This window comes from Aquarana catesbeiana, linkage group LG05, assembly GCF_042186555.1.
Source record: "Aquarana catesbeiana isolate 2022-GZ linkage group LG05, ASM4218655v1, whole genome shotgun sequence".
In the NCBI taxonomy this organism is placed as follows: Eukaryota; Metazoa; Chordata; class Amphibia; order Anura; family Ranidae; genus Aquarana; species Aquarana catesbeiana.
Genome location: NC_133328.1, coordinates 59,502,994 through 59,525,555, shown reverse-complemented (window position 1 = coordinate 59,525,555; position 22,562 = coordinate 59,502,994). Strand labels below are relative to the sequence as shown.

General features: G+C 42.7%; 1 protein-coding gene across 4 annotated transcripts in view; it reads left to right on the top strand.

Moving 5' to 3' along the window:
- ARHGAP21 (Rho GTPase activating protein 21) overlaps nt 1–22,562 on the top strand; it is a 266,892-nt gene that overhangs the window by 107,773 nt on the left and 136,557 nt on the right. For all 4 annotated transcript variants that reach the window (XM_073629777.1, XM_073629778.1, XM_073629776.1 and 1 more), the window contains exon 3: nt 1,485–1,509. In XM_073629777.1, the coding sequence (XP_073485878.1) occupies nt 1,485–1,509 (25 nt within the window). The remainder of the gene's footprint in view (nt 1–1,484; nt 1,510–22,562) is intronic.

The following is a 22,562-nucleotide window of genomic DNA, read 5'->3' as shown; positions in this document are numbered from 1 at the left end:
ATTTTTTCCTAAGGAGCCTGCTGAGCATTGCATCCGTGATCAGCAGATTGTGGGTGCAATCTCAGGCTCCTGCAGACTATCAAGCTAGCTGTCTACAACCTGAGAGCAGGAAGATCAATATACTAAGAACGCTCACCAGCACCTTATAACTTCAATGAGAACTACAAGCCATTAGTTGCAATGGCTGGCGGGTACTTGTAGGCATTCATTCACAGGAACATGTTACCTAAAATGGAAACTTATCCTTTAAATATAAAGATAATTTTAATAACCCTAATTTACAAGATTGCTTGTGTAGCATTTTTAAAGTGGTTGTAAAGATTTTTGTTTTTGTTTTTTCTATTAAAATAACAACCATGTTATACTTACCTGCTCTGTGCTATGCTTTTGCAGAGAGCAGCTCGATCCTCCTCTTCTGGGGTCCCCCGCCGGCACTCCAGGCCCCTCATCTTTGGGTGCCCCCACTGAATGTTGCTTTCCATTGGGGAACCCATTTGTGCTTGCTCCTGAGCCCTGCTGCTGCGTCCATTGACACCGGGGGGGGGGCCTGGGGGGACACTGCGCCACAGAAGGTTTTTCGCCTTAATACATAGAATGCGTTGAGATAAAAAAAACCTTAAGACAACTACTTTAGAGAACATTTTCAGGCAACAAGAGAAACCAGTGTGTTGAAGTAACTCTGTTGCTATTTAGTATTAATGCTTTCCTCTAATGGAAAGGCTTAAAGTGGTTCTAAAGGCAGAAGGTTTTTCACCTTAATGCATTCAATGCATTAAGATGATAAAAATCCTGTGTGCAGAGCCAAGCCCCCCCCCCCATAAATACCTGATCCCCGATGTGCACGAGAGCTTTGGCTTTCCGGGGACTCTCCCTCCTCATTGACTGACGGCGCCAATGGCGGTCTCAGCCAAAGTCAGTGAGCCAATGAGGAGAGAGTGGGGTTGAATTGGAGCTCCGCAGGGGATCTTTGCTTCTCTCCATGTTGTACAGGTAGAACTCAACCTCTGAAAGTTTGCCTTCCCCTGGTGTAGACTGTTCTCCCTGCTATCAAGGCTTGTTTCTTAACCTTGACTGTGGTGTGCATTGAACAAAATTCAAAGTAATACCATAGCACCAACCTTTTTTTCTTTTTTTGTTTTTATTTTTGTTTTTTGTTTTTTTTTTTTACTTTATGTAGAAAATGTATTTCTGTGAACATGTGTATGATGCATTTGTTTGATTTTAATCTGATGCTCCTTTTGCCAAAAAGTTTGCATGTGAATTCCCCAACGTGAGTATTCATTGCTCTGTAACTCTTATTTATGAAAACGCTATTAAAAAACTCTTATGAAAACATACATGTTTAGCCTTTGTTTGAAGACAAATTCCACCTGAGTTGATCTAATGTAGGTTACAAATTGCGCAAAATATAATTGTACTATATTTTCATTGAACACAGCACCCCCCCCCCTACTTTGATTGTAATAACTTTGTATGTTTTATAGGATGAAGAGAATGGAAATCGCGGAGGTGAGTTTAAACATTTGACTTGTTTCTATGACAGTTGCTTGAACTATGTGAGATTTGTCCCCGTTAGACTTTTCTGAAGTGTTCCAGCCTTGTCTGTTTTGTCTATGTACAATGTCCACTTGTACTGTTCTTGCTGTCATTTAATACCAGATGTTGCTAGGTTGTCATGACTGGAGTTTGTCTGGCCATAAAAGACTAGAGGATTTATTGACCAGAGCACAGCTTGCAAAACTCCCAGTTCACCCAAGCCTGGTATACATAAAAACATTTAAAATCTGGCAAAGAAAATGTTGCCGCTGCTGTGTCTCAGCCAATCAGACGGGAGCGTTCCAGACAGCCAAGGAACTCGTGGACATCGCTGGATCGAGAGGGGGATCAGGTAAGCATGAGGGGGGCTGGTGCACACAGAAGGCTTTTTATCTTAGCAAAGAATGCATTAAGATGAAAAAAACCTTCTGACTTTACAACCACTTTTTAATTTTTTTTTTTTTTTTTTTTTTTAATGCAAGCAGTGTAAGCACCTGCTTTTGATATGTTATCGGCCTCTTTGTACCTGTTCAGCAGAGCTTATTGCAAGAAGAAGCAGCACAAGGAAGCAAATCAGTTGTTCTACATGCATGGAGCATGCTAATAGGAGAAGACAAAAATACAGAGTGATGGGATAATCAGTTTGCTGCTTTTCCTTTCACTATCCAGTCACCAGGGATGAGAGTGGAGGAGACCTAGAACTGTTGCTGAACAGTGGCAAATAAGTCCGATTTCTCTTACACTGTCGGACAGGGCTGTGTGGTATAGCAGAGCTATGTAAATCAGAATTGCATGGGTAAAAATGCAAATCTTTTGGTAGGTAAAAAACGTTCTCTAGTACTTATTTCATCTGTGTATTTAACAGTTTGCCTGGAGCTCAGCTTTAAAACCAGGTAACTATTTGCTTGCTTATGACAATACCGGTTATTCAAAGATATCAAAGCTTTATCAGATGTTACAAAGAATGTTCCTGTGTAGAGGCAGCCTAAGTTGATCTCTGTAATATAATACATCTGCAGCAGACATCTGCTTGTCTCCTGCTTATAACATAATCTCAGTGACATTGCTTTGACCAAAAAAGATGCCCGCCCCCCCATAATCACATGCTAAATTCCAGGGTTGTAAAAACAATGCTGCAGCCCTAAGCATTACTTCTTCCTATGTTGTTACTGGGGTAGAAGTCGTTTTTTTTTTTTTTTTTTTTATTTTACTCACCCTGCTAAAGTACTTGGTTCCTTAAATCATTTTACTGTAGACTACATTGCTCATATTTACAGCTAAACTCATGCCAGGAATGCCATACATTGTATAGCATGCTGCATATAATTAGCCCCTAGACTCTGTGCATAGTTATGTGACAGGGAGAGCGAGCTAGGAGAGTGGGGATGTGGATTCTGACCAGTCCGGACCATGGTGTTGTCTGTTGCTTTGATTTTGAGAAGTAACATTTGAATCTTATTTGGCAGTTACAGAAAACTGACTGGATGTAGACTAAAAAGAGGCATTCGTGAAAGATATAGCTATTTTTTAATGTAAGATACACCGAAGAATTGTGGCCAGACTTTGTATACATATTCTTAACAAGCAGTACATCATTTTTTAAAACAAGCCCTCACTGACCTCTCTATTTGCAGGTATTGTGGAGCAACTCATCTCAGTTTAGAAAGCACTTTCTTATTAACAGCTTTGCTCATCCTGTTCACTCCTCCCTATAGTGCCATCCTTTATTTTTCTTTAAAGCTGAAGTCCTGGATGGGCAGATCATCTAAATACAAGAAGCATGTGTATTTTTTTACTTGAATCTTCGTGCCTTTTGTGCATTTCTTCCAGATCTGTGCTGTGACCCAGCATGAAACTTTACCTGTGTAGGAGCTTCCAGTAGACCGGCTTGTAAGACTGATCACTGCTCTTCTCCTTGTGCAAGGTGACTGGTCTTGTGTCTGCCCCCTCCTGTAGTTTTCCGCAGGCAGTCTGTAGAAGCCTGTAAAGGCAGGCCGTGTACATCACAGTGATGTCACTTCTATTAATTTTAATTAAGTTTATAAAGGTGTTTGTCACATTCAAAGTGGTTTTGTATACTTTCTAGCTATTGAGAAAAAAATTTAATGAAAGCATTTGTCCCCAGAGTTTAACTTAAGCACAGAGCTAGGTACACTTATGGGGAGAGGGCTGAGAAAACTTCACTGCATCGCTTGTGGGTGAATTTGCTCACAATGCCTATAGCTACAGAGATCAGTGAGGCTTTGTTTAAAGCAGTCGTAAAGATGGGGGGGGGACTTCCCTCTGCAAGGTAAAGAGGAGTTCCACCCAAAAATGTAACTTTTGCTTTAAGTGCAGTTCACCCCATTTGGCATGTCTTTTTTGGGGGGGTACACGCTCTTTCCATCCAGCGCCCACTTCCTCCCAAGGCGCCGGAAGCAAGTTCACCTCTCCCCCCTCCCTCTCGGCAATCATCTGGGACACATCCCAGATGATTGCCTGGCCAGTCACAGTGTGCAGAGCGGCTCACATATGCGCAGTGCGTGCCCGGCTGTGAAGCCACAGCCGGGCGCCCACAGTGACAATGCCAGGGCCGCAGAGAAGAGGGGGAGAGGAGCGGGGCTTCGTTCCCCCGCATCACTGGACCATCAGACTTTTTGTAGCTGCTGACTTTTATATGGGTGGAACTCCGCTTTGAGGGTGTATGAAATACCTACCCTAAAACTAGCCATTTGAATGGGCAAGCCTCTGACGTGTCTCTGACGCAGGAGCAACGATCACGGCACAGCGTTCTGAAGGGACCGTATACGTTGAAATGTCAAGACTGTGCTAAGAAGCATCTGAAGACAGGTTTTTCAAAGGTTTTATGAACTGATGAGAGTGACTGTTGAGGGACCAATGGGATGAACCTGTGGTTGGATCAGTAATGGGCACAGAGCTCCACTTTGACTCGGACACTAGCAAGGTGGACCTTTTCGGGTTGAAGATGGATCAAAATCAACTCCCCAACCTACTGCCAGTTTTTAGAAGACACATTCTTCAAGCAGTGGTACAGTAGAGTGTCTTCATATTTCAAGAATACCATGATATTTATGCAGGACAATTCTCTATCGCATGCATCAAAGTACTCCACTGTTTGGTTAGCCAGTAAAGGCCTTCAGGTTGAAAGAATAATGACATTGCCCCTTCCTCACCTGACCTAAACCCTACTGAGAACTTGTGGGTCCTTTTTAAATTGGAGATTTGAGCTGGATTCACATTATACAATTTTTGTTCAATTTTGTTTAGCTTTAACTATGTAGTACGCAGGCCTGCCTGATTGCATACAAATTGAAAGTGTTCAGGTTTGACTTCACATTTATATGGTTTTGGAAAATCTAAAGGAAAAATCTAAAGAAAAAATTGTATAGTGTGCAGCCAGCTTTACAGTGAAGAACAGTACACTTCTCTGATCAGTATCTGGGAGGCTGTGGTTGCTGCTGCACAAAAAGTTGTTTGTCAACAGATCAAGAAGCTGACAGACTCCATGAATGGAAGGCTTATGACTGTTATTTAAAAGAAGGGGGGCTATATTGGTGATTTATTTATTTTAAATGTGAGAATTGTTGATGCACATTTTGAATTGTTTGTTATTCTCACTTTAACAGCTGAAAATAAACAAGTGAGATGGGAGCATTTTTCCTTTTTTTTTTTTTTTTTTTTTTTTTAGAGTGCTTTCACACTGGGGGGCGTTGGCGGTAAAGCATTGCTATTTTTAGCGGCAATTTAACGTCGTTTTAGCGGTGCTATTCGGCTGCTAGCGGGGTACTTTTAACCCCCGCTTGCGGCCGAAAAAGGGTTAAAACCGCCCGCAAAGTGCTGCTGCAGCAGCGCTGCTCATTGATTTCAATGGGCAGGGGCGCTTCAGGAGCGGTGTGTACACCGCTCCTACAGCGCTGCAAAGATGCTGCTTGCAAGACTCTTTTTTTTTACCGTCCTGCAAGCTCACCACTTCAGTATGAAAGCACTCAGGCTTTCACACTGGAGTGAGAGGAGAGGCTCTTTACAGGCGCTATGCAGGCGCTATTTTTAGCGATGTAGCGCCTGTAAAGTGCCTCAGTGTGAAAGCAGCCTTAGTTTCCCAATAATTGTGCACACAAATTCTCTTAAGGCCACAACCTCCCCTTTACTTTCCTAAATATTCAGGTTAGTGATTTATTAACTTTTTTTTATAGACCGAGAGCACTGTAGTTCAATAATGAAATTAATCCTCAAAAATACAACTTCCCTAATAATTATGTACACAGTGTGTATGTATGTATGTATGTATGGGTGTGTGTGTGTGTGTATGTATATGTGTGTGTATATATATATGTGTATGTATATATATGTATGTGTGTATATATATATATATATATATATATATATATATAATTAATAATATATGTATGTGTGTGTATGTATAATGTAATGTGCATATTTGTAATGTGTTAGTGAAATCTCTTCTCCAGCTATCCTTCACATGGGTAGATATGTGTAGCTAAAGTGATTATGCAAACAGTCTTGACTGATGGATTTAGAGATGCTGTCAGCTCCTGTTTGTGCAGGATTTTTCTTAAAGAGGTCTTGGCTTTGGAATTCCTTATACTCTGTCCGCCTTTTGTTCTTGTCTGTCCTGTTTAGGAGTTTATGTTTATTTAAGGAAAATCCCACTTACAGGTCTGAAGGCATCTGCCACTTTATTGGAATTTCTTGAAGTGCAGTAGGGCCTGAATGACATCACCCCCACAGGGACATGAATGATATAATTTCCATTATTGTGGAGATTTTTGTTCCTGCTAGTATGTAACCTAACACACCCCAAATACCCAAGTGAGAGTGTTTGTCAGTGTAAACGGGAGATAGTTGTATAGACTAGTGTGACTTTTCCTGCGACTTTGGACAGAGTCGCATGACAAGTCGTACCCCATGATTCTCAATGATAGCCATTCGTATCTGTACGACTTCAAAAGAGTCCCTGTATTTTGGTCTGACTTTAATGCGAGTTGAGGTCCATAGACCTCAAGTTTACACAGGCATCCCCTGAAATTGCTGCATCGGTTGTTAGGACACTGGTGGTTAGAAGGTTGTAGTGGTGCACAATAAAAACCTCTGGCTTTGTGTAACGAAAGGACAGGCTTGATCTACATACTGGCTTGCCTGGGCAACCTGGTTAAAAAAATAATGCTGGTATAGACCAGCACTGTGGCACGGAGTTCTTGGGCAGTGATCCATCAACCATCTTAACATTTTAGTATTACATGGTAGGTCAATAAAAGAAAACTGCACATGCACGCAGATAAAACTGTGTGTGTATGTATATGTATATATTTCTCACATTTTTGTAAATATTTTATTATCTTTTCATGTGACAACACTGAAGAAATGACACTGTGTAACAGTGTAAATTTGTTGTCCCCTCAAAATAACTCAACACTCAGCAATTAATGTCTAAACCGCTGGCAACAAAAGTGAGTACACCCCTAAGTGAAAATGTCCAAATTAGGCCCAAAGTGTCAATTATTTTGTGTGGCCACCATTATTTTCCAGCACTGCCTTAAAGGGGTTGTAAAGGTAAAATTTTTTTCACCTTAATGCATTAAGGTGAAAAAACTTCTGACAATACCGCCGCCCCCAGCCCCCCCGTTTTACTTACCTGACGCCTCGAAAGTCAGCTTCTCGTTCCCGACATCTATTCCTCCGCTCACCCTGGCCGCTGATTGGCTACAGTGGATGGATTGGAAGCGGCGCAGCCATTGGCTCGCGCTGCTGTCAATCACATCCAATGACGCGGCGCGCTGGTGGGCGGGGCCGAGTGATACAGTGAGCGGCTATAGCCGCCGGCTGTATCACGGGAGTGCGCCCGCAAGCACTAACCACCATGCGAGGGAGCTCGCATTAAGGTGGTTAATGCTTGCGGGGAGGAGCTGAAACAGCCGCCAAGGGACCCCAGAAGACCAGGTTCGGGGCCACTCTGTGCAGAACGAGCTGCACAGTGAAGGTAAGTATAACATGTTTGTTATTTTTTTTTAAAAAAAATTTTACCTTTACAACCCCTTTAAGCCTCTTGGGCATGGAGTTCATCAGAGCTTCACAGATTGCCACCGATTTCCTCTTCCACTCCTCCATGATGACATCACAGAAGTGGTGGATGTTAGAGACCTTGCATTCCTCCACCTTCCGTTTGAGGATTCCCCACAGATGCTCAATAGGGTTTAGGTCTGGAGACATGCTTGGCCAGGCCATCAGCTTTACCCTTGGCTTCTTTAGCAAGGCAGTAGTCATCTTTGAGATGTGTTTGGGGTCGTTATGTTGGAATACTGCCCTGCGGCCCAGTCTTCGAAGGGAGGGGATCATGCTCTGCTTCAGCATGTCACAATACATGTTGGCATTCACGGTTCCCTCAATGTACCGTAGCTCCCCAGTGCCGGCAGCACTCATGCAGCCCAAGACCATGACACTCCCACCACCATGCTAGACACACTTCTCTTTGTACTCCTCACCTGGTTGCCGCCGCACACACACTTGACACCATCTGAACCAAATAAGTTTACCTTGATCTCATCAGACCACAGGACATGATTCCAGTAATCCATGTCCTTAGTCTGCTTGTCTTCAGTAAACTGAGTACCGACAGGCTATCCCACCCCTTCAAACTCTGCAGCAATGCTGGCAGCACTCATAAGTCTATTTCCCAAAGAAAACCTCTGGATATGATGCTGAGCACGTGCACTCAACTTCCTTGGTCGACCATGGCGAGGCCTGTTCTGAGTGGAACCTGTCCTGTTAAATCGCTGTATGGTCTTGGCCAACGTGCTGCAGCGCAGTTTCAGGGTCTTGGCAATCTTCTTATAGCCTAGGCCATCTTTATGTAGAGCAACAATTCTTTTTTTCAGATCCTCAGCGTTCTTTGCCATGATGTGCCATGTTGATCTTCCAGTGACCATTGTGAGAGCGATAACACCAAATTCAACACAACTGCTCTCCATTCACACCTGAGACCTTGTAACATTAACGAGTCACATGACACCAGGGAGGGAAAATGGCTAATTCGGCCCAATTTGGACATTTTCACCTAGGGGTGTACTCACTTTTGTTGCCAGCGGTTTAGACATTAATGGCTGTATGTTGAGTTATTTTGAGAGGACAGCGAATTTACACTGTTATACAAGCTGTACACTCACTACTTTACATTGTAGCAAAGTGTCATTTCTTCAGTGTTGTCACATGAAAAGCTACTATAAAATATTTACAAAAATGAGAGGGGTGTACTCACTTTTGTGAGATACTGTGTGTGTGTGTGTGTGTGTGTGTGTGTGTGTGTGTGTGTGTATGTATATATAATTTTTTTTCCATGGGAACGCAGTGGCTGCAAAGACACAGCAACGCATAACTATTGGACAGTCATGTGGGTGAGTGGCCCCAAGTGCACACTGTATTCGGGCCTACACACCTGCACCCACACAGCTGTCAAAGATGGGTTAAGTGGCTGTGTCCCTGCAGCCGCTGCGTTCCTATAGACTGCCTGCACGCAGCACTTGGTGGCCCAAGCTGCTTACAGACAAGGCCCATTCATGGGCTATGGGTGTAAACCCTCATGTGCAATTGGGCGGCACAGTGGTGCAGTGGATAGCACTTTCGCCTAGCAGTAAGAAGGGTCGCTGGTTTGAATCCCACCCACGACACTACCTGACTGGAGTTTGCATGTTCTCCCTGTGCCTGCGTGGGTTTCCTCCGGGTACTCCGGTTTCCTCCCACACTCCAAAGACATGCTGGTAGGTTAATTGGCTTCTGTCCAAATTGTCCCTAGTATGTATGAATGTGAGTTAGGGACCGTAGATTGTAAGCTCCTTGAGGGTAGGGACTGATGTGAATGTACAATGTATATGTAAAGCGCTGCGTAAATTGACGGCGCTATATAAGTACCTGAAATAAATAAATAAATGTGCACGAGGTCTTGGATAGGGATGAGCCGAACACCCCCCTGTTCGGTTCGCACCAGAACATGCGAACAGGAAAAAAGTTCGTTCGAACATGCGAACACCGTTAAAGTCTATGGGACACGAACATGAATAATCAAAAGTGCTAATTTTAAAGGCTTATATGAAAGTTATTGTCATAAAAAGTGTTTGGGGACCCGGGTCCTGCCCCAGGGGACATGGATCAATGCAAAAAAAAGTTTTAAAAACGGCCGTTTTTTCAGGAGCAGTGATTTTAATAATGCTTAAAGTCAAACAATAAAAGTGTAATATCCCTTTAAATTTCGTACCTGGGGGGTGTCTATAGTATGCCTGTAAAGGGGCGCATGTTTCCTGTGTTTAGAACAGTCTGACAGCAAAATGACATTTTGAAGGAAAAAACTCATTTAAAACTACTCGCGGCTATTGCATTGCCGACAATACACATAGAAGTTCATTGATAAAAACGGCATGGGAATTCCCCAAAGGGGAACCCCGAACCAAAATTAAAAAAAAAAAATGACGTGGGAGTCCTCCTAAATTCCATACCAGGCCCTTCAGGTCTGGTATGGATATTAAGGGGAACCCCGGCCAAAATTTAAAAAAAAAATGACGTGGGGTTCCCCCTAAATTCCATACCAGACCCTTCAGGTCTGGTATGGATTTTAAGGGGAACCCCGTGCCAAAAAAAAAAAAAAAAAAACGGCGTGGGGTCCCCCCAAAAATCCATACCAGACCCTTATCCGAGCACGCAACCTGGCAGGCCGCAGGAAAAGAGGGGGGGACGAGAGTGCGGCCCCCCCTCCCTCCTGAACCGTACCAGGCCACATGCCCTCAACATTGGGAGGGTGCTTTGGGGTAGCCCCCCAAAACACCTTGTCCCCATGTTGATGAGGACAAGGGCCTCATCCCCACAACCCTGGCCGGTGGTTGTGGGGGTCTGCGGGCGGGGGGCTTATCGGAATCTGGAAGCCCCCTTTAACAAGGTGACCCCCAGATCCCGGCCCCCCCCCCTGTGTGAAATGGTAAGGGGGTACATAAGTACCCCTACCATTTCACGAAGAAAGTGTCAAAAATGTTAAAAATGACAAGAGACAGTTTTTGACAATTCCTTTATTTAAATGCTTCTTCTTTCTTCTATCTTCCTTCATCTTCTGGTTCTTCTGGTTCTTCCTCTGGCGTTCTCGTCCAGCATCTCCTCCGCGGCGTCTTCTGTCTTCTTCTCCTCGGGCCGCTCCGCACCCATGGCATGGGGGGGAGGCTCCCGCTCTTCTCTTCTTCTTTTCTTCTCTTCTTCTCTTCTTCATTTTCTTCTCCGGGCCGCTCCGCAATCCATGCTGGCATGGAGGGAGGCTCCCGCTGTGTGACGGCGCTCCTCGTCTGACAGTTCTTAAGTAACGGGGGGTGCGGGGCCACCCGGTGACCCCGCCCCCCTCTGACGCACGGTGACTTGACGGGACTTCCCTGTGGCATTCCCCGTGACGTCACAGGGAAGTCCCGTCAAGTCACGGTGCGTCGGAGGGGGGCGAGGTCACCGGGTGGCCCCGCCCCCCCGTTATTTAAGAACTGTCAGACGAGGAGCGCCGTCACACAGCGGGAGCCTCCCTCCATGCCAGCATGGATTGCGGAGCGGCCCGGAGAAGAAAAGAAGAAGAGAAGAAGAGAAGAAGAGAAGAAGAGAAGAAGAGAAGAAGAGAAGAAGAGAAGAAGAGAAGAAGAGAAGAGCGGGAGCCTCCCCCCCATGCCATGGGTGCGGAGCGGCCCGAGGAGAAGAAGATAGAAGACGCCGCGGAGGAGATGCTGGACGAGAACGCCGGAGGAAGAGCCAGAAGAGCCAGAAGAACCAGAAGAACCAGAAGATGAAGGAAGATAGAAGAAAGAAGAAGCATTTAAATAAAGGAATTGTCAAAAACTGTCTCTTGTCATTTTTAACATTTTTGACACTTTTTTCGTGAAATGGTAGGGGTACTTATGTACCCCCTTACCATTTCACACAGGGGGGGGGCCGGGATCTGGGGGTCACCTTGTTAAAGGGGGCTTCCAGATTCCGATAAGCCCTCCGCCCGCAGACCCCCACAACCACCGACCAGGGTTGTGGGGATGAGGCCCTTGTCCTCATCAACATGGGGACAAGGTGTTTTGGGGGGCTACCCCAAAGCACCCTCCCAATGTTGAGGGCATGTGGCCTGGTACGGTTCAGGAGGGAGGGGGGGCCGCACTCTCGTCCCCCCCTCTTTTCCTGCGGCCTGCCAGGTTGCGTGCTCGGATAAGGGTCTGGTATGGATTTTTGGGGGGACCCCACGCCGTTTTTTTTTTTTTTTTTGGCGTGGGGTTCCCCTTAAAATCCATACCAGACCTGAAGGGTCTGGTATGGAATTTAGGGGGAACCCCACGTCATTTTTTTTTTTTACATTTTGGCCGGGGTTCCCCTTAATATCCATACCAGACCTGAAGGGCCTGGTATGGAATTTAGGGGGACTCCCACGTCATTTTTTTTTTTAAATTTTGGTTCGGGGTTCCCCTTTGGGGAATTCCCATGCCGTTTTTATCAATGAACTTCTATGTGTATTGTCGGCAATGCAATAGCCGCGAGTAGTTTTAAATGAGTTTTTTCCTTCAAAATGTCATTTTGCTGTCAGACTGTTCTAAACACAGGAAACATGCGCCCCTTTACAGGCACACTATAGACACCCCCCAGGTACGAAATTTAAAGGGATATTACACTTTTATTGATTGACTTTAAGCATTATTAAAATCACTGCTCCTGAAAAAACGGCCGTTTTTAAAACTTTTTTTTGCATTGATCCATGTCCCCTGGGGCAGGACCCAGGTCCCCAAACACTTTTTATGACAATAACTTGCATATTAGCCTTTAAAATTAGCACTTTTGATTTCTCCCATAGACTTTTAAAGGGTGTTCCGCGGCATTCGGTGAACTTGCGAACAGCCAATGTTCGAGTCGAACATGAGTTCGACTCGAACTCGAAGCTCATCCCTAGTCTTGGATGCTTGCCTCCATTTTCTGTATGTGCTTTTGCTTTTATTGAATGGGGTAGTGAATAAGAAAGGAAGGGAAAGCATCGTAGCCCCACAACCAATTAAAATCCTTTGTTGGTTCCCACCACTATTTCACGGATTTCCTTTTAATGGGCTTGGAGACTTTTTCGTGTTTTGAAAATGCTAGTTGCCAGTCTATATCTGACTTCAATACTTTGAGTTATGGACCTGGAGCAAGTATAATGTAGTCAGAAAATGTCAGCATTCTAAATTTATCCCGATAGGCCAGAGACTCGGAAAGCACTGAAGCCAAAGTATCATGACCTCCAAGGAGCTAGAATTCTCAGCAGGATTCAGCGGTGGCAGCCTTCTGTCTTTTTCTTATCACCTATTGATGACAATGTCGCGAAAGCATATACGTTTCTATTAAAGTGGTTGTAAACCCCTTACAACAACTTTTTGCTACAAGTAAGCCTATGATTATGCTTACCTGTAGCTACATTGGATGTCTCCTAAACCTGCAAGTTTTAGGAGATATCCCCTGTATTTGCTTGTGCCGACGTCATCGGCACATGCGCACTGAGCTATGCATACTAGCTCATTATGCCTTTTTGTCTTGCAGTGTTTTTTTTTGTTTTTCCAGGGGTTTACAACCACTTTAAGAAAGCTGACCCTCATTTTAAAAATCTTTATGAATAGAGCCCTTCTCACCCTCTTGTATTGAATTGTATTGTAACTGTACTGTCTCCCTTGTATTCTAGTAAAGCGCTGCACAAATTATTATAATCTTGTATAGTAATAATAATAAATTCCTGACAAGTCAGAACATACTAAACTGTATAATTTTATGAACGAGTACTTTTTATCACTCTAAAGCCATTTATTAGCTCCAGATAAATGACTGTGCCCAGGTGGAATCTTTCAAGGTCTGCCTGAGAATACCACACAAGGATAATGATCTCATCAGATTGCTTCAGGCGGTAGGGATGCACTGGATGCCTTCGCTGCCATTATGCTCTTGCTGGGTGTCCAGTGCTCCCCTGTGCCTTTAACCACCTGCAGTCTGGGCCTTTTCTGGCACTTTTTGTTCAAATGTAAAGTCAGTATTTTTTGCTAGAAAATTACTTGGAACCCCCAAACATATATGTATGTGTGTATGTATATTTATTAAAGCAGAGGCCCTAGAGCAGTGATGGCGAACCTTGGCACCTCAGATGTATTGGAACTACATTTCCCATGATGCTCAACTACACTGCAGAGTGCATGATCATCATGGGAAATGTAGTTCCAAAACCTCCAAAACATCTGGGGTGCCAAGGTTCTCCATCACTGCCCTAGAGAATAAATTGGTGGGTTTTGCAATTTATGTCACGCAGTATTTGTGCAGCAGTTTTTTCAAATGCAATTTTTGGGGAAAAAATACACCTTTTTAAATTTCAATGCAAAAAAAAACCATAATACATAACCCACAACAACTTATTTAAATTCCACGGGACATTTTGAGTCACACCTCAAACACAGGTAAAATATACAATAATTTACATTAATTTAATTACAGCAAGTTATACATCTATAGCAAAGATAGAAGTACACTCTAAATACTGTACAATCAATTACTGAAACTTTTGCATAGAACCTATATGGTCTATATTGATATCCGCCATCAGCCTGGAAAATCTGTGCCTGGGTGAGCCCCCAGGCGTAAGTGCCAGATCCAAAAAGAGACGTCCAAACCCTAAAAAAAATCAATAAAAATTCACCTTATCAACTAGTGAATGTATGTATATCTGTTCAAACTGAACAATATGTGCAATTCGAAAAAATTAAAATAGATGAGTGTATGAATTAATATACATAGTATCAAGTCTTAAAGATGACTATGTCAAAAATGTGCAATAATTGGCGCGCACACAGACTTATGTAAGTAATCAGAGTTGGGTTTTTGTAAGCTTATTAGTGGGTTCACCTGGTAATTAGCATCTGCCCTTTAAAGCTATCACTTTATATAGTTAGCACCAATTATTGCACATTTTTGACGTTATCAACTTTAAGACTTGATACCATGTATATTAATTCATACTCATCTATTTAATTTTTTCGAATTGCACATATTTTTCAGTTCTGAACAGATATATATCATGTTTCCAAAACATATAGAGAGATATATATATATATATATATATATATATATATATATAGATATAGATATATAGATATAGATATATAGATATAGATATATAGATATAGAGATATATATATATATATATATATATATCTATATATATATATATCTATATATCTATATATCTATATATATATATATATATATCTATATCTATAGATATATATATATATATATATATATATATATATATATATATATATATATCTATCTCTATCCTTTGTCTCCAAATATTCTTTGTGCTTCTCCTGAGGAAGTGAGGTTTTGAACTGGCAAAACGTGTCGAATGCCAGCATAGATTTTCCAGGCTGATTGGAGATATCAATACAGACCATATAGGTTCTATATAAAAGTTTCAGTAATTGAACTGTACAGTATTTAGACTGTACTTCTACCTTTGCTATACATGTATAACTTGCTGTTTTTAAATGAATGTAAATAAATTATTGTATATTTTACCTGTGTTTGAGGTGTAACTTAAAAGGTCCTGTGGGCTTTAAATAAGTTGTTGTTCAATAGTTTTTGGGACTGAGACACTACCTTTCATACCCATCTCATATCAGCCTCCCCTTTTTGTTGTATAATAACACAATTTTTGGTTAAATATGAAAGATGATGTTACGCCGAGTTAATGGATACCAAACGTGTCAGACTTTAAAATTGCACATGCCCATGCAAAGCCTTTACAGGTTACCACTTTAAGATTTATAGAGAAGGTCTGGTGCTAGAAATATTGCCCATGTTCTGACGTTTGCAGTGATATCTCATGTGTGGGACGATCACTGCGTGCGTGCGGGACCGAAGCGTGCATTCGCTGTTGTACAGAAAGACAGAGACACTTTCATTTTTATCTTTCTTTTTTATTAATTTAAAAAAATGGCACAGGTTATTTCCAGGTAAACTGGAAGTGATGTCATCGCTTCCGGGTTACTATTACAAACAGCTGATTTCGGCTTTGCTAGGCTGTCCGGCCAGCCAGCGGACACACCAACTGGTCATTGGGGTCTCTCTGTGGAATGGGAGAGCCGCAGAAGGCGGTGGGGCGGGGGGGGCTTGGGATAGTGGTGGTGTAGAACGTCCCCTCCCCCTGCTTATAATACCAATCAAGCCACTAAATGCTATTACAAGAGAGTCGACAGCCGGCTCTAAAAAAACGATACCAGGGTGATGCCAGCAGCTGATCCGGGTATAACCACAGAAATTCCAGTGACATACGGGTATGTCGCTGGACAGGAAATGGTTGAGGCGGAGTGGGCTCCTTCCAGGCATACCTGCCTTTAATCGAGCCATTCTTATATGCGCTCCTACTATGGAGGCTCTGGAAATTTAGAGTTAGGGCCGTGGTATATACAAGAGGTCCCTTGGTGTGGGTGCTATGGCTTGCACATATATTTGCAAATAAAAAAAAACTGTTAGGATCAATTTCTTGTTTTGAAACCTGGCTAGAAAGTGTGCTGGGAAATCTGTTTGCAATGTGGTCTGCCCTCCCATGTGCGCCTTGCTTCAAAGACAAGTTATAGGGTTGGGGCTGGGGGGGGGGGGGGGGGGTTGCCACATTTGTACTGCATGTAGTAGGGAGAATGTGATCAGTAATCCCCATCTATAGGGGTCACTTGCTGGTACAATGGTACAATTCGTTTTTGGTGGCTCATGAAGTGAGAGGTAGCAGTAGGGCCTGTGCTCTGGGAGACGTGTACACAGAGCCAAGAACTTAGACTACAATGCTGGAAACAATGCTGTATCCTTTCTAGACCAGAATCTTAACTCCATAACTAGATACAACAGTGAATGATGTCCGCTGAAAGACTGGGCTGACTTTCTGGCGAGTGAGGAAGATGAAGGTGCTGTGGTCTTTGAGGATGTTACACGTACACATTTATTAGCATGGATGTAACCTGAAAAAAAAAAAATCTGAGGTCGATTTTAAACTAAGCTGAATAGGGATAATACAAAAACTTTGGGCCCAAATTAGCATTTCTTTTTGATTTGGAATGCATCTTATGATCTGAACAGTGGTTCACCATTATGTGTTTATTTTTAGTTTCAGATTTTCGCTTGATTCTTGTATATTGGTCAGAATATGTTGGCTAGAACATGTTTGACTTTAGATATACTTTTGAGTTTGTTTTGTCTCCATCCCATTTGGGAGATTTGCCCTCTTCCTGTTCCAGTGACATCTGTAAGATTCCGATATTACCATCACTTCCCCTAGTGACTGGTCACCAGGACAAACCGAGAGGGCGATTCTTCCCCAGTGGGAACACAATCAGCAGTAAAATCCTGACAAAGGCTCTAAGCATTCTCTGTCCAGAACAATAAGGGTAGAAAAAAGTTTTGCCTTGAGATACCTTTCTATTAAACAGGTGCAAGTGGTTTCTTACTAGGGGTTTTCCAATGATCTTCTGACAGATCTCCCTACTTTAGGGAGGTCTTACATACATAGTCATATAGGGGTGGACAGTAAAATCAAGCATCACAAACTCTTTCACATACAGACTTTCATTGAGCTCAGAAAGCTCTGAGAAGGATCCATAATTATTTCCTTTTGCAAAATAGAAAAAGGAACAAATGTTTCACTAGTTATGCACCACACCCTGTTGTCAGTCAAACTGTTGGGAATATCCATTCATACCGCAGCTTCTGGATAGTGAAGTGACCTGTTCTCTTACACATAGCATTCCCAATGGGGAGATCTGCCCATCTTTGGTCAGCCTTTATCTTTTGTGATAGACTGACTCACCAGACAGGCGGTTAGTACCATATTATATGGCCAAAACCTGACCATCGCACCTACTGTGTATGAAGTTTTTGGACATCCCATGTCAAAACCATGGGGATTAATGTAGGTGGCACCCCCTTTGCAGCTATGACAACCTCTACTCCTCTAGGAAAGCTTTATATAAAATTTTGGAGTATGTATTTGGGGAATTTATGCTTATTAAGAGTATTTGTGAGGTTAGGTACTGCTGATGTATGAGAAGTCCTGGCTCAAATTCCTAGTTCATCCCAAAGGTGTTCAGGAGGGTTGAGGTTGGGGCTCTGTGCAGGCCATTTAAAGGCATTATAAACCTTCCTACCTGCACCTTGTCTCTCACCCACATAAGATGTGCACTGAGCTAGAGTTTTTTTATGGAGGGAAATTTACTAAAACTAGTGCAGCTCTGCAGAGAAATCAGTTAGCTTACAGTTTTTTTTTTTTTTTTTTGTCAAAGCTTAAGGTGGTACTAAACCCACAACAGTAAAATCAGTCTGTGCAGTAGTAGTAGTGCATGCTTGTTATACTCACTGTGGAACCTAAGGGGTTAATTATCTGCGTTGTGTATAAAGTCTGTGTGATCCTGTATCCACAGATCCTCCTCTTCTTCCACTGACTCCAGACCATTACATGATGGGACAGAGCATTAGGGGACAGGCTGCACATGCTCAGTTTGGTGTTCATTGCTAGAGAGTTTTTTTTCTTGGGAGAGTGCATGTGATCAGCACAGGGCCAAACGGAAAATTCTTCCTACAAGCTTTAACCAGACCCTGATAGAAATCACAAGACTGCTATATACTGCTGATGAGAAAAGGTATTTAACAGTTTATATTTACTAAAATAATTGCATTTCCATGTTCTGTGTACTGTGGGAGACCAGATATAGTGAATGCAGGGTCCTGGGTTTAGTAACACTTTAACCATTTCGGACCAGCCCGCCGTCATTATACGTTGGTACTTTGACGTTGGATACTGTTATGGCAGCAGATAGCTGCCATAACCCCGGTATTTGCTGAAACTGCGGACGGTCCGCTTTGATAAAAGTGGTCTCCGCGGCGGATTTGCAGCGAGATCACGTTTATCGGCGGCAGAAGTGCCCCGCTGCGTTTCGTTCATCTCCAACGCTTACTGGAGCCATCGGTAGCGGCGGAGACATCTGATCCTTTCCCCTCAGAGGCACTGTCGAGTGAGGGAATGATGGCCCCCACTCGACTCAATGACGTTTGATGATGGAAGCGATGTCAAACGTCACTTCCGGCCAACGGCCTTAAATGGACTTTTTTTTTTTTATTTTTATTATTGGATATAAGTGTAAATGTGAGATCTGAGGTCTCTTTGACCCCAGATATCATATTAAAGAGGTCCTGTCATGCTTTTTTTTTTTTTTTTTTTTTTCCTATTACAAGGGATGCTTACATTCTTTGTAATAGGAATAAAAGTGATCCAATTTTTTTTTTTTTTTATAAAGGAACAGTGTAAAAAAATTTTAATGCAAAGCACCCTGTCCCGCTGTGCTCGTGCGCAGAACTGAATGCATATGTAAGTCGTGCCCGCATGTGTAAACGATGTTCAAACCACACGTGAGGTATCGCCATGATCATTGGAGCGAGATCAATAATTCTAGCAAGAGTCCTCCTCTGTAACTCAAAACTGGTAACCTGTAGAAATTTTTAAACATCGCCTATGGAAATTTTTAAGTGTCAGTTTGCTGCCATTCTACGAGCGGGTGCAATTTTGAAGCATGACATATTGGGTACTCAGTCTAACATTATCTTTCACAATATAAAAAAATGGGCTGTTTGTAAGTTTGTAAGACCGCTGCGCAAATACGGTGTGACATAAAGTATTGCAACTACTGCCCTTTTATTCTCTAGGTTGTCTGAAAAAAGATATATATATATATATATATATAATGTTTGGGGGTTCTAAGTACTTTTCTAGTAAAAAAATTATTTTTACTTGTTAATTGAACAAGCTGAAGTTAGAAGCTGGTTGGCTATCATGCACAGCTGCACCAGATTCTGTCTGCTCCCGTTTTCATTATTTTCCCCCATTGTGTCATTTGTTGTCCTAAACACACATCCTATAACAGAGTAAATCTTCTCATTCCTGTGTTAGAAGGAGCGTTTCTTCCAGCGTTTTGTCGGGCATATTTGCGTGTTTCCATGCAGCGTTGGCCGGCGTTTTTGAGCTTTGGTGTTTTTTTTATTAGCCAATAGGAAAAATGATCATCCGTTTCATCATTTGTTGCTATGTTGTTAGATTTTGTCATCTGCTTCCTGCTCCAAAAACGCCCAAATCTGCCCGATTCGCACGACAAAAAAGGGTCCAGAACTTGTTTGAGCTTCAGGCATAGGGCTTCAGGCGACTTGGAGTGGAGATGTGAACCATCTCCATAGAGAATAATGGATTTTTTCCCCTCAAGCCTTTTGTAGCTTTAGGGTCGGTTCACACTAGGACGACTTGTCAGGCGACTTAGCCGCCTGACAAGTAGCGTCCCGTTCTGTACAATGGGAACCGTTCTAATCGCTCCGACTTAGAAAAAGGTTCCTGTACTACTTTGGGGGTGACTTGAGGCGACTTGCATAGACTTCTATATAGAAGTCGTTTTGCAAGTTGCCGCCCCTGTTGTGTCCAGGTCGCCTGAGGCAGTCGCGCTGCAAGTCGCGCTTCCTCAGTGTGAACCGGGGCTCAGGCTTCAAGCTACAAAACGCTCAGGTGTGAATGGGCTCTTAGAGCAGATGTGGGACAGCTGCAGCACCACACAGATGCTGCAGCCTAGTGGTGAGTATGTTTGTTTTTTTTTGTTTCTTTGATCCCATACTTCAATTTTAAGTTTCTCCTCCCCAAACTCGTCAGATCATTATTTTCTGGATCTGGCTTTTTACACAGGAACAGCCATGCTGGAGCAAAAAGGGTCTCCCCAATCTGTTGCCACAAGCCTGGGAAGCTCACTACAGTCTGTGTATGTTGTAGCATTAACAGTACCTTCTACTGGAAACACCTGAACTCAGTCATTTTGGAGATGCGGCTACGTAATTTGGGCTGTGTAGTGGTGTTGGGATGGTCTGCTATCCACAGATTTTTGAATTTTAGTGTATATCATTTGCACCATGTGAACACTTGTCAAAGAAGGGCATGCAACCTTTTTTAAAAAACACAGCAAACTGAATGCAAGATAAGTATGCAACGGAAAGGACAAACCATGTAAGCTTGTTCGTTGCAGCATGCAGTATGTCATATACCCATATTCATTGCTGAGTATTTACAGAAAAAGACATTGAAAATCCTCTTAGTGGAAATAGATTACTTTTCCTCCCCATGGTAAGCAGGCTGGATAGTCCAGCTCCGTGGATCATAGCTTGTACTGAAGTTGGCCACAGACTGAGACTAAAGTGCCTTTAATGTAGCTTATGTAGAAGTCAGTTTAGCTTAAACCATTAAAAAAAAAACTTTTTGAAAGCCATTACCATTCATTAGCAGATGTTGTGTGCATTCAGATGTTAACAACCAATCACCGTTCCATTATGTCCTGTGTAAGTGCCGGATCATGGCAGCAATGTACACTACATTTGTTCCTTGTAAAACGAGCGCATAATTCATAGTAGTAAATATATTCTCTCTTTCTACGCATTAACTCCTCACCTAAAGGCCAAATAATGCTCAGCTGGAACTCTTCGCCGCATCACTTGTGCTTCGTTTCGCATAAGGTCATGAGAAAGGGCACTGCTCCCTTTGCAGTGGGAAATGAAGCTTGGCATGAGCTGGCTGGGCAGAAGACAAGGTGGGCATGGCTTTATAAACAGTGCAAACCTGCTCTTCAGTGATTATGTGTAACCAAAGGGACTTATTTAAATCTACTTGGTAGCATGTCAAACCAATTGGTGATCTTTTAATCACGCCCAAGTAGGAGTGACGTCTTAATCACCAGTACATCAGACACCGTCATAGTCAACACTGGGGATTTTAGTGCCATCTGAAATGGACAAATAAATGGTGGAGAGGTGCTGGCAAGGTAAGTATCAGTGGGTCAGGAGGTTCTTTTTGCCCTGAATGGTCAGGGTGCTATCATTTGAGTAGCTGAATCCTGATTTCTCAGAGCTCCTCACACGTGTAAGGAAACAATAATTAAGGCCCCATTTAGTGGTGCACCGAAATGAAAATTTTGATACTGAAAATTCAAGATGCACTTGGCCTGAAATTGAAAACGAAATTGGCGTTTAAAAAAAAAAAGTATATATTTTCATCAATAATTGTATTACATTTGACTTTTTAGTTAATATGAATTTAAATTTTATTGTCTGCCATCATCGGCACCTTTTGAAACTCTTAAAAATCCTGCTTGCTGCATTTTTGATGCATATTTGGTCAGTTTAAAAAAACGACCAAAAACACTCCTCCCCATTGAGATGCATTGAAAAAGCAGAAAATGCACAAAAAATGCACCCATGTTGCATTTTTGATACATTTTTTGAGTTGCATACCTAATGAAAAAACACACCATAAGCAAGGTAAAATCATGGGCGTTTTTGGCAGCCACAATCGGTACATTTTTTTTTTTTTTTTTTTTTTTTTTGGCACAATGCTGAAAATCCTTTTTACGGCTGATAATTTTTGGTGGCCAAAATTTTGGGTCCATAGGCGAAATCTCTACAGTTTCAAACGGCATTGTAAAACGCACCACACGTGCTTGGGTGCCATTTTGTTGTTGCAAACAGCATCGCACGAAGCTTGTCGCCCAGAAAGGCTTCTTTTGGGCAGCGTCCAGCTTTGCACAATGTGGTTGACTTCGTAAGAGTCATGGCAAAACCACACCTCGTTTTGAGGTGATATTAAAAAAGAATGACAAAACATTTTGAAATAAATGCCATTTGGAATTGTGGGCAGCATAGCAGCGATTCCGCCCGCAATCACAAATTGCCAGATGTGAACGGGCCATAAAGAAAAGCTGCTTTGGCCACCAAGTCAAGGCTTCTCTACAGAGCGGTCCCTATCTCAAAAACTGAGCAGGCTCTATGGTTCTCTATGAACCTTCTCCATAGAGAATAATTGATTTATTTCTCTCCTCCAGTGTTTTGGAGCTTCAAGCTACAAAATTCTGAGGTGTGAATGGGGCCTTAGGCTCCATTCACACCAT